General features: G+C 34.9%; 1 protein-coding gene across 1 annotated transcript in view; it reads right to left on the bottom strand.

Moving 5' to 3' along the window:
- Positions 1–13,440, bottom strand: part of LOC128178227 (CST complex subunit CTC1-like) — a 74,661-nt gene that overhangs the window by 55,735 nt on the left and 5,486 nt on the right. The window contains exons 5-8 of the mRNA XM_052845287.1: positions 13,123–13,234; positions 12,965–13,030; positions 10,711–10,771; positions 10,127–10,213 (exon numbers count right to left, since the gene is read on the bottom strand). Of these exons, the coding sequence (XP_052701247.1) occupies positions 10,127–10,213; positions 10,711–10,771; positions 12,965–13,030; positions 13,123–13,234 (326 nt within the window). The remainder of the gene's footprint in view (positions 1–10,126; positions 10,214–10,710; positions 10,772–12,964; positions 13,031–13,122; positions 13,235–13,440) is intronic.

Below are 13,440 nucleotides of genomic sequence, written 5' to 3'. Positions count from 1 at the left end.
ACCAATGACCAATATATACCGATTTCCCTGATCAGTCATGGTCAACGGTCCCATTATGTCGAGTGCAATTCTCTCCATTGGGGCACCTACATTGTAAAGCTTCATTGGTGCTTTGTAGGATTTCGATGGATTTTTTCGTGCAGAACACTGTTCACACTTCCTACACCAATCCTTCACATAAGAACCAATTCCAGGCCAATAGAAGCGTTCTCGGACTCGTGATAACGTTTTATTGACACCTAGGTGACCGGCTGTCACCGCATCATGGAGGGACTTTAATATATCCGCACGATATAACTCTGGAACCAGAAGTTGGTACGTAATCCGTTTTCCAGACTCGTCCTCCCATTTTCTGTGCAATACACCATCACGCACTTCAAGCCTCTTCCATTGGGCCCACAGGGTTTTTACTGGGACACTTTCCATTGATATTTCTTCCCATTTCGGTTTTTCTTGATTGTTAACAAACCTCTTCAGAATCTTACCAATATGGCGGTCTTCACTCTGTGCTTTTGCTATCTGAGTCGAGGATATACCAATCAACCAGTTTTGATTTCCAGCCCTTGTCTTCCGAACGACGTCACATTTACTCTGAACGCGGGAGTTTTGTTCAGTTCGTTCGCAGTAAGCACAGTCCTGACAAGGTCGACGGGACAGTGCGTCCGCATTCAGATGCTTGGCTCCTGATCTATGTTCGATTTCAAAGTCATATGTGCCCAGCACTTGAAGCCATCGAGCTAACTGGCCTTCAATATCCTTGAAGTTTAAAAGCCAACGGAGTGATCCATGGTCTGTCCTCAGACGGAATCTTCTGCCATACAGGTAACAATGGAAATGTTTCACTGCCTCAACAATTGCGAGTAGTTCCTTCCGAGTTACACAATAATTAGTTTCTGCTTTTCCCAGCGCATGACTAAAGTAGCCTATGACTTTCTCCTCACCATCCTGCATTTGCGATAGAACGGCACCAATCGCTCTGTTGCTCGCGTCTGTATCTAGAACGAATTCACCTCCCTTAGGATCCGGATAGGAGAGCACGGGACTTTTCATTAACTTTGATTTAAGTCCTTGGAAAGCATCATTACATTCCATAGTCCAGAAGAATGGTTTATTTTCCGTGAGTGCATTTAATGGTCGCGCAAGTTTAGCAAAATTGTAGATAAATTTGCGATAGTACGAGCACAGTCCAAGGAAACTTCTTAACTGTGTGACATTCACGGGGACCGGCCACTCACGAATAGCTTCTATTTTTCCCGGATCTACTCGAATTCCTTCAGTGGTCACAACATGTCCGAGATACGAAACCTTTTTCTTGAACAAGTCGCATTTTTTAGGACTCAGTTTTAGTCCTGCTGCGCGCAGCCGCGACAATACATCTCTCAGTCGATCTAGAGTAGACTCAAAATCCTGACTAAACACAATCACGTCATCTAGATAAACCAAACAAGTTTTCCATGACAGTCCCTCAAGAATTTTATTCATGAGTCTCTCGAACGTCGCTGGCGCGTTGCAAAGACCAAAGGGCATGACCTTGAACTGATAAAGTCCATTCTCGGTTACAAATGCGGTTTTATCGCGGTCCTTCTCGTCTACTTCCACTTGCCAGTAACCACTTTGTAAATCCAAGGTACAGAACCACTGTGAACCTACCAGAGCGTCAAGTTTATCATCAACTCTCGGTACCGGAAAGGAATCCTTTTTGGTCACAGAGTTCAACTTCCGATAGTCTACACAAAATCGTAGAGAACCGTCCTTTTTACGAACAAGTACAATCGGCGAGGACCACGGGCTTTCTGATTTCTCTATCACGTCCTGCTTCAACATTGATTGGATCTGAGACGTAGCCTCTGCTCTCTGAGCAAACGGCATACGACGTGGTCGTTGTTTTACCGCTTCCGCTCCTTGGGTGTCAATCTTATGTTTAATTATTCCAGTTCGCCCTAACGCTTCTTTGTTCGCCGCAAAAACATCTCGGTTTTCACTGAGAAAGGCCTCCAGTACTTTTGACTGGTTATCATCCAAATTTACACATGACTCTGCCAGAAGCGTTTTTAGGTAGTCCGGCACACGCGAATCAGTTTGGACTTTCGGACTCAATGTGGCATCAACAGTCACAGCCTCGCAATGACCAACCAGTGTCCTCTGGTAGACTTTAATGGGCTGATCCGACACATTGAGAACACGGATAGGCACATTCTCATTCGTTGGATTCACGACAGCTTTTCCTATCACCAAGTTGTACTTTTCAGCAAATTTCTCAGCGGGAATCAGTAGACCAGATTCCGGCGCGCACTCTCGATCGAGAACTTTTCCTTGTAGAACCATCTCCGATCCAGCGGGAATGACATTTGTTTCATTCAGAACGACTCTGCAGCAACGGATTGAATTACAGGATAATGTCAAACATCGGATCACCTTACCGTCAAGGTGAAATTGCCCATTACCCAAGTCCAGGACACAATTCTGGGCTTGCAGGAAATCAAACCCAAGAATTCCTTCTATGTCCTCATCAATATCCACGATCCAGAAATCGTGCTCTACCGTTACATCGGCAAGAGTTAGAGTCAATGTCGCGATCCCCTTAGTGCCTATACACTTCCCATCTGCCATTCTCATACTCAAATCGGTTGATCTCAACGAAGGGAGCGGATTCAATCGTTCAAAAACAGAACTGTTAATGATTGACACATTTGCACCTGTATCAATTAAAAGTTTCAATTTACACTGGTTTTGCTTACCGATCAGTCCAGTAAGGAACATTCCTGATCCATCCTTAGAAATGCGGGATGATCTCGGTCCGGGTTTCAATCCTGATTTTCCTGCTGCGGATGATTGCTTTTGGTTTTTGCAATCACGACGATAGTGATTTCCTCCGCAACCCCAACAACGAATTTCTTTAGATGATTTCTTGTTTACGGGAGTTATTTGATGTTTCTTTAGGGATTTCATTTCCTCTCGCATATCCGACAACTCTTTTGAAATTTCTGCGATACATGATTGAATGTCGTTTGTACAAATTGACGTTTCAGTTGCGTTAACGTGTCGTACAGAGGTTGATAATCGTTTTTCTCTTTGTTTTTCGGCTTGGTTGAAAGCATCAAGCTCGACGGCCAATTTCGTTGCTTCATCTATATTCCTTGGACGAGCCTGCTGAATTCGTAGCCTCATATCAGAATCTGTGAGGGCATCAATAAAGTGATCCCTGCACAGGGTCTCCATTAGGTCGAATGGAGCACTCGGATAAGCTTTCCTACTTAGGCGTTTGATGTACTGCCCAAGTTCTGGCAAAGTTTGATCCCGTTTCCGTACCAGGTTCTTAAGTTGAACACGGAAAAGTTCAGTTCTGTTCTCGGAGCCAAATCGACGACTGAGCGCTCTCTCGAGTTCCTCATACGACCGTCGCTTTTCCGCCTCTAAATCTGCTAGGACTCCCTGGGCCGCTCCTCTGAGGGATGAAGCCAAAAACATGGACTTCTGTCGAGAATCCCATCCATTGATTTCCGCCACAAGTTCAAACTGAACTTTGTAGTCTTCCCACGGATCAGAACCATCGTACGCTGCAGGTTGAACTAACGGTTTCTTAAAATCTGGCCCACTAGAGTTACTATTCGAAACACTAAAATGTCTTGGACTGGAGTTTCTTAATGCCTCAGTGGTATTTCTTATTTGTTCTTGCAATGTTTCACAATCACGCTCCAGTCTTCTTCTAAGTTCATTAACGTTTGGTGTTGATGTCATTGTCCCGATGCCAGTGTCGTTTCTATCCCGGCGAATTCCGAATAGCACAGTAGGTGTATCTGTGTCCGTCATTTTCACTTAGTATATATCCCACCGCTGCCACCAAATTGTAACGTGACGGACTTGTCAATGAAATTAAAACAATAGTTCTATTTACAGTTTATTTACATATTTACACACATACACTACAAGAGTAAAACACATCACTTATGATGAACTTAAAGATCTGTACTCTCCAAGTCTTACTCTCCGACTCCCCCTCTCTTTCTCTCGTTATCATTTTTATCCCCCTCCCAGAGTTTCTCAGCCATAAATCACACATCATAGCACTCCCTGGCTAGAGAGAAAATAAACAATTAAACCAATGATCCCCCTTTTCCCACCGGTCTGATAAGACATCAGAGACCCACCAGCTGCACAGATGGATGACATATTAATTAAGTGCCAGCCGGACATTTAACGGTTCACTCAAACTAACAAGATCTCTAATGAACATAAACATAAATTTGCCAATTTATCACAATATAAAACTAGACAAGGAGTTTACGAATGGCTTTCCCCACATTTATTTCAAAATTAAATTTGTTGACGGTTTATAATGATGAAGTTACGGTGTACAGATTCAAAATATTCTGTATTTTGTAAAAATACCGTACTTTTTAAATTATCTTACATCAAACTAATCATGTTGATTGCTTATATCTATCTATATATTGTTATTGCCGATCATTCCTTTAAAAGGAATACTATTTTTTTTTCATTTTGTATTTCATATCTTAGGAATCATTATTTATTACAAAACTGTTCTGAATTTTTTCAGATCAATTTGTGATTTTGCTGAAACAAAGTTCGTTAAGAATGTAGAGTGCCAGACAGGACACTCATTTGCCTTCAAGTTTTTGGAAGAAAGTAATTTAAGCATTGAAAATTCTGACAATTTTATTTTCATATGGTGTAATTTAGAAAAACACACTAATTTAAGTATGGCAAATTGAATGTGGTGTAGATTTCTATATTAGATCATTATCATAAGTCAGGGAAACTTTGCTGATTATGCTTAGAACAAAACTTGATATATTTTAGGTTTAAAGATGCCAAAAAGCTCCAAGAATTAATTGTCTGTGTTTGTCATAACACAATTTCTTCCGTCTCGTTAAAAAGACAATTTATTCATACGAGCCAAACTTGCGCAGGACAAGGTGTTCCTTTCTTCTGCGGACCGAACAATATCTTTGGACGACACTCCAAACCAGAGGATGAAGGGACAAGTAATGAGTGTGAGATCTCTGTTGTTATTACTGTCATCCAATATCAATAAAAAGGTATTTTACTATATAAAGGTATTCAATGTCTAATGAAGGGATTTTGAACAATTTTGAATCATTTTTAAACTAGTTAAATATGTATTGCTAGATTACATTGAAAGTGAAATGAACCAAATTCACATGACTGATAACATATAAGAAGTAGGTCATAAAATTGAACATTTATTCACCTGCATGTGACCTAGGAGGTCAATATAACTTTTGATTTTCTTTACATTTGACTAAAAATAGTGCATCCAATGAAATTTGTTACGCTATGACTTCAAACTAAAATCTTCGCTTGATATCACTCAGTTTAGCATGTCTGTATCAATTCAACACTGAACCATATAACAAAAAAGTTATTGCTGGTTTTTGTTATCAATACAATGATTTAGCTACCGTTGAAGTACAATATTGTTCTTCTCAGGTAGCTAAATCCTCGTTCTGACCTCAAAAACAGACAGCAATTAATTTATTATCTTTAACATTGTAAAAAAGGACCCCCATTGGAAAAAAGCCTTTATCTTTCGTAAGTTATCCTGGTATCATATTTATATCTTTCAAACACCTTGTCTATGAAATTATTATCATTTAATATTGAAACATAGCTATACATGTACAATTTGAATACTTAAATATGATACCAGATAAATCTATCTTCCTATGAAACCTCAGGGAAATAATAATTGCCACCATCAAGCCATCCTGAACAAAGTGTTTGTTTGGAACTGCCACCTGGAGGTTTCTTGACCCATAAGGAACGGAGGGATTTTTTATTTTGCAAACTTAAAAGTTTAACTAATTAAGAATTGGTAAAACAAAATATCTGTGAACCAATGCTCACTTGTGATACCCCCGCTCTTGTGTGAATATGCAAAATAAGAAAAGTTGACATTTAACAGAAAGTTGGCATTAGATTGGTACAAAAATACATCCCACAATATGGCATGCCTTAACAAATAGTGTGGTAAAATTTCAATCATCTGCGATAAATAGTTGCTGACAAATTTGTGACGGAAATTTGTTTGAAAATTTAGGCTAAAAATAAACAAAGTTGTAATTAAACAGGAAGTTGACGTCCGATTGGTACAAAAGTATATCCCACGATATGGCATGCCTAAACCAGGGTTTGACATTAAGTTTTTTAATTACTAACCAGTTGGGCTACCTCTGTCAGCAATTTTTCACTAGCCCTGACTCTTTAACTACTAGCCCCTGACAAATTTTGACAAAAATAAACTAAAAGTAATGACAAACATAAAATATTAAATACCTGTTTCTGTTTAATTGTATTGGTTTATCTTTACCAATAATGAATCATTCAAACACTATTTAAGATTTAATTTTATTCAAACTATACTAATAAGTAATAATGATACAAGTATTCAATGGTTGACCAGGGACCAACAAAACTTTCGGGAGACTTTACTTCTCCTTAACAGAGAAACATGGAGAAGTTTGAGAAATGGGGGAGACTTTCAATAGTTGACAATGTTTGAGGATTTAGATTTTTTTTAAAAGATATTATAACTGTAAACAAAGGGTTTATGATTAATTTAGCATAAATTTGGCAGTGTTATTAGCTTATTACATATTACCAAAAAATTGACTGTTATATCAACATAGCCTTAAAGTAATAAACATAGGTAATCATAGATTACTAAGCTCACCCAGACGGAGCATCACCCTTATGAGACATCACCTTCATAAGACCACCTTTATCATTTTATATGAAAATCATACTTTATGATCTTGGATATTAATGGATTCTGTTTTGACAAAATATCGTATATCATCTGATAATTTTTTTTATGATAATCATATGTTAATATGTTAATCAATACAATGATATAAAATTAAATATTGCATCATGTCATATTTCTAATATAATATATATCATATAATAAGTAAAATACTATAATAAACAATAATGAGATTTGATATTGTAACGTATGATATGACATTGTATTGTGTTATACCTTATTGTATTTGATCACATAATACAATATCATAAAATATAATACAATATAGTATCATATTACAATATCATATTACATAATACATCATAACACTGAAACATGATATTATATTGTATAATATAGAATGATATTGTATTGAATGACACTGAAACATATTTGATACATTATATGATATTATATCATATAATACAATATAATTTGATTCCAACATTGTATCTTATCAAATGATTCAATATTATGTGATATGGTAAAATATTATAAAATACATTATTATATTAAACATATTGCATCATATGACACAATAAAATATATTACAATATCATATAATACAATTTCATGTGATATGATAATATATCATATAAACCAATATCATATCATACAATATCGTATGATACAATATTATATAATATTACAATATCATATAATACAATTTCATGTGATATAATTCTATATTACTGAAACCAATATCATATTATACAATATTGTATGATACAATATTATAGAATATACAATATTGTATCATAGGATACAATATAATATTTTGCAATATCTTATGTAATTGTATCATGTGATAAAATAATAAATTTAAAAATTCAATATAATATTATACAATATTGTATCATAATATACAATACTATACATAACAATATCATGATACATAATCATATCATAAAATATCAAAAAAATTGATACAATATCATATCGTATCGTATAACTTTTTATAATATAACATATGATATCATATTGTATCATATCAAACAATATTGTTTCATATCATACAATACTTTATCATTGGAATCATGTTATATCATTTATCAACAAACACATCTATCTATTGAGCTGGTTTGAGTGAGGTAGATTTCTTTAGCATCCTTGATAATGGAGATCAGGCTCTGCTTCTGAAGAAACTTCTGCATTTAATTTATAATAAAGTTAAATCAACTATGCACGCTATCATCTATAAAACATGTGACCTGTTCCAAAAAACTAAACCTCATCCAGCATCCGAAACCTATGGCTCAGATTCAGCATTCAAGCCCATCAGGTGCATTTGTATCATAAGACGCATCATCCATGCAATTTTGGTGAAGTTTGGACCAGTAATAACTAAGATATCATCATCAGAGGGCACTAGCAATTAAAACCTTAACTTCCTCCAGCATCCGCAACCTATGGCTCAGATTCAGCATCCATGCCTGTCAGGTGCATCTGTATCATAAGACACACCATCCATTCAAGTTTGGTGAAGTTAGGACCAGTAATAACTAAGATTTATTTTTTAGCATCCTTGATAATGGAGATCAAGCTCTGCATCTGAAGCTACCTCTGCGATCCATCATATTACAGTTAAATCAACTATGTAAGTTTGAAATAGTACTATCATCTATTAAACATGTGACCTGTTCCTAAAAACTTAACTTTATCCAGCATCCAAAACCAGACTATACATTCAAACCTGTCAGGTGCATCAGTATCATAAGACACACCATCCATGGAAGTCTGGTGAAGTAAGGACAAGTAATAACTAAGATATCATCATCAGAGGGCACCTGTTTCAAAAACTTTATCTAACCAGCTCTTAAAACCTTAACCTCCTCCAGCATCCGAAACCTATTGCTCAGATTCAGCATTCAAGCTTGTCTGGTGCATCAGTATCATAAGACGCACCATCCATACAAGTTTGGTGAAGTTAGGACCAGTAGTAACTAAGATATAATCATCAGAGGGCACCTGCAACAAAAACTTCACCAGCTCTAAAAACCTTAACCTCTTCCAGCATCCGAAACCTATTGCTCAGATTCAGCATTCAAGCTTGTCAGGTGCATCAGTATCATAAGACGCACCATCCATACAAGTTTGGTGAAGTTAGGACAAGTAGTAACTAAGATTAATCATCAGAGGGCACCTGCAACAAAAACTTTAACCAGCTCTAAAAACCTTAACCTCTTCCAGCATCCGAAACCTATTGCTCAGATTCAGCATTCAAGCTTGTCAGGTGCATCAGTATCATAAGACGCATCATCCATACAAGTTTGGTGAAGTACGGACCTGCAGTAACTTAGATATTGCTATCAAAGGGCACCTGCAACAGAAACTTTAACCTGGTCCAACAACCTTAACCTCCTCCAGCATCTGAAATTTAGGACCCAGATTCAGCATCCAAGTCTTTCAAGTCCATAAGTAGGTCCAGATGCATCATCCATGCAAGTTTGGTGAAGATAGGACAAGTAATAGCTTAGATACAGGACCTGCAACAAAAACTTTAACCAGGTCCGGACGCCGACGCCGACGCCGAGGGTATAGCATAAGCTCTCCTTGACTTCGTCTTGGTGAGCTTATAAAAATTGTTTTGTACAGCATGTTGTTGCATCACCCGTATTTATAACCCCTAAAGATAAGACAGATTAATCAATCACAAGAGGCACAAACTGAGTTTGTTAAGACGTCTTTAGAATTAACTAATTATCATTTTATTGCCCTTGGGCTTAATTTACACGATTATATGAACTCCGTGTACAGGGCGACTTGGACTTTTCATTCAGAGGAAATTATTCCAGCGAAGTTCCCGATCAAAAAGTGAGTATTTCCCCCACTTCATCTTCTAGGTTAGTCCTTGGGTTGTACTTAAATTACGGTTTGTAGAATTTATGCCTGATAGGAAAAAAGTGCTTTTAATTCTATTGATATTAATATTAAAGAAAAAGAATGTCACATTTTTTTTTCTCACACGATCAGTCAGGCTAGTACACAGACATTTGACCCGACCGGACCTATCGATTACTAGACAAAGTCGGTCGGACGTGCCTTGGTGTCAAACCCTGCTAAACAAATAGTATGTTAAAATTTCATGTATCTGCGATAAATAATTGCTGAAAAAAATACGACAGAAATTTTTTGTTACGGACGGACAGACAGACAGAAGGACAGACAGACAGACACACAAGGGTAAAGCAGTATACCCCCTTCTCCTTCGTGCAAAGGGTATAAAAAAATCTCAATATAAAATACATTCTTTATTTTTTGCTTATAAGTTTTATCAGCAGGGGTATTTCAAGGCAATTCCAAACAAACAATAATTTTATTTTTGCCTCAGTTGCATACCTTATAGAGGGAGGTAGGGAGAAGGTCGACAAAGACCAGCTCTGTCCGAGGAGACAGGAGGTCGCGCCAGTGAAGGAACTTCTTGTCCTGTCACAAAACAATAGATATTCAGATGTAAATATACAATCATGTATAACAATGTTACAAAATTCATTTTTTTTTATCTGAAGTTTAAAAGAGAATCTTGACCGAGTTATTCCTTGCAAATCTGGCAACATTTTTTTTTAAATGCCTGGCACATTTGCATTTGTAAGGTTTGACCTTAAGAACTAATGGCTGATTCTTTTGTATTATTATTTAACGGGTTTGAAGATATGCATCTTATATAGATATATCTGATCCTAATTCTTATACATGTAGTACTATTTTGCCTCTTGATGTTAAAAATCAAACAAGTACAAAAAATAAATGTTTACAGTAAACTAACTTTATTTGCTGTATGGGTGTTCGATAAAAAAAACAAGTGTGTATAAAGTTCAATCGGGAAAAATAGTTGCCCCAATCCAGCTGATCTCTGGTAAATCACGAAATAAAGATAAAACTAAAGAAATTGCTATAATGTATGTATAAAATAGTGTATTTACCTTTACAATTATGAAAATACTGTTTTCTAACTCAATCAAAAGTATCAGATCCTCTTTAATTCTGTAATTAAAAAATAAAAATAAAATCACATTTGATGTCACAGTGAAAAACTTGCCAACAAATAATGAACTCTTGGCATGCTTAGTTTACCATGATTTTATCCCTTTACTTGCAACTGGAATTTGCATGAATTAATGGCACAACTAAAATCAAAACAACCTGACTCTTCAACCAATTAGCACAATCATGTGTGACCAGTTATATCATTTGTATAATAAATCATAGCGCTTGTATGTTTGATATGTTTGCAAGTTTAGAGAGAGTGTTTAATGTATAAGAGTTTAGAATCTGTAATGTGGACAATGACAAGACTGGACAATAGGGTCACATGACTAATTCTGCATGCACTCTTCTACGTAAAAATCTTACTCTGGACTCACACGCACTCTCCACCTAGACCTTGAACACGTCAGAACAGTACAGTATAACAATATACTTAAAGCATTAGGATTTTTTTGTCCCGGTAAGAAATAATGTTATAAATTAAAGTTCATTCTAAATTGTAATAGTATACAATTATAGCCTTTTGATGAGGTCAATACATGGTTTAAAGGGACTTGGACACGATTTGAGATCAAAAATTTCATTTTTATTTTTTATGTATAAAATGATTTTCTAGTGCATTTTAAATGATGGACCAAAATATTAAATGTTTAAGTCAAGTTACAAGTGAGATACAGAGGTAAGAATTGGTTGTTATGTAAACAAAGCTCGAGTCTTATAGTTGTTTACAAAAAATGTAATGTAGAGAATTACCATTTCTTTGACAAAATGACTTGTAAAAACAATTTAAACTAATTCAGTATCTTCATAAATACTATTATCAACAAAAGAAAGATACTTTTGATTGAAACTTGCACCGATACAACACATATGTTAAAAGAACAACATTTGGGCTTTGTTTACAAAACAAAGAATTATGAACTCTGTATCTTGCTTATGACTTAATATTTGACTTTCAAATTTTGACAAAGCATTATAAACCTCTATATTTATCAGTATAAACATTGAAAATGGAAAAATAAAATTTGAAAATTTTGAGTCAAATCGTGTCCAAGTCCCTTTAATAGACCTGATGAGAGAATATTGACCTACGACGAAGTCCGAGGTTGATAAGCTTGGCTTTATTCTACCACTGGCTGCACATGTATTCACACAATCACGTATAGGCACGATCATGTTTTAGCTCATTTGATGATATAATGTGTAAAATCTGCTTACACTATAGTAACAAGAAATGTTGAATGGATTATTGTTGGCAAACCACAAGGTTACATAAATTGTAATACATACCATATTTATTATTCTATTAATGACATACCTAACTTATAATACATACCATATTATTATTCTATTAATGACATACCTAACTTATAATACATACCATTTTATTATTCTATTGATTACATACATAACTCATAATGCATACCATATTATTATTCTATTAATGACATACATAACTCATAATGCATACCATATTTATTATTCTATTGATGACATACCTAACTCATAATGCATACCATATTATTATTCTATTGATGACATACATAACTTATAATCAATACTATATTTATTATTCTATTGATGACATACCTAACTTATAATACATACCATATTTATTATTCTATTGATGACATACCTAACTTATAATACATACCATATTTATTATTCTATTGATGACATACATAACTCATAATGCATACCATATTATTATTCCATTAATGACATAGTTTACATAACTCATAATGCATACCATATTTATTATTCTATTGATGACATACCTAAATCATAATGCATACCATATTATTATTCTATTGATGACATACCTAACTTATAATACATACCATATTTATTATTTTATTGATGACATACATAACTCATAATGCATACCATATTATTATTCTATTGATGACATACCTAACTCATAATGCATACCATATTATTATTCTATTGATGACATACCTAACTTATAATACATACCATATTTATTATTCTATTGATGACATACCTAACTCATAATGCATACCATATTATTATTCTATTGATGACATACCTAACTCATAATGCATACCATATTATTATTCTATTGATGACATACCTAACTTATAATACATAACATGTTCACTATTCTATTGATGACATACCGGAACCATGAAAACAAATGTAACAACAAACAACAACAACAACCCTTACTTGATAACTTCACTGATGCATCTGATCTCTCCAATCACATTTATTCTGTTGGTATGAAGTGTATCCCTAAAATTGTAGGTCAATTAACAATGTTACAGCTATACACAATGTGAGTATTTCTAAACTCATTAATGCGTAATAATAGTGCGATACTTTACTTATTTCTCAGTAAGGTTGAGACATCTACAGTTGACAGAACTCGGATATCTCGCTTCATGTTCTGATCATTCTCCTCTTTAGAGAATCTCGAAACTTCAATATAATTCAAACCTGCAAGAAAACTCTTTATAAAAACAAACTTTACATGAAGATTGAATAATATACATAGACTTTGGAAATTCTAATGTTTATATTGAACATATTATTCCTCCCAATTTTGAGACTAAAAAATATAAATTGACTTGCTTTTAAAAAAATTGGCCAGTTCTTGGTCCACAATTTTCATATCAGTCATTACCAGTCTGTTTCATCAGATA

Source organism: Crassostrea angulata, chromosome 3 (assembly GCF_025612915.1).
Source record: "Crassostrea angulata isolate pt1a10 chromosome 3, ASM2561291v2, whole genome shotgun sequence".
NCBI classification, from domain to species: Eukaryota; Metazoa; Mollusca; class Bivalvia; order Ostreida; family Ostreidae; genus Magallana; species Magallana angulata.
The sequence above is the reverse complement of the archived record's forward strand: the minus strand, read 5'-3'. Positions and strand labels throughout refer to the sequence as shown.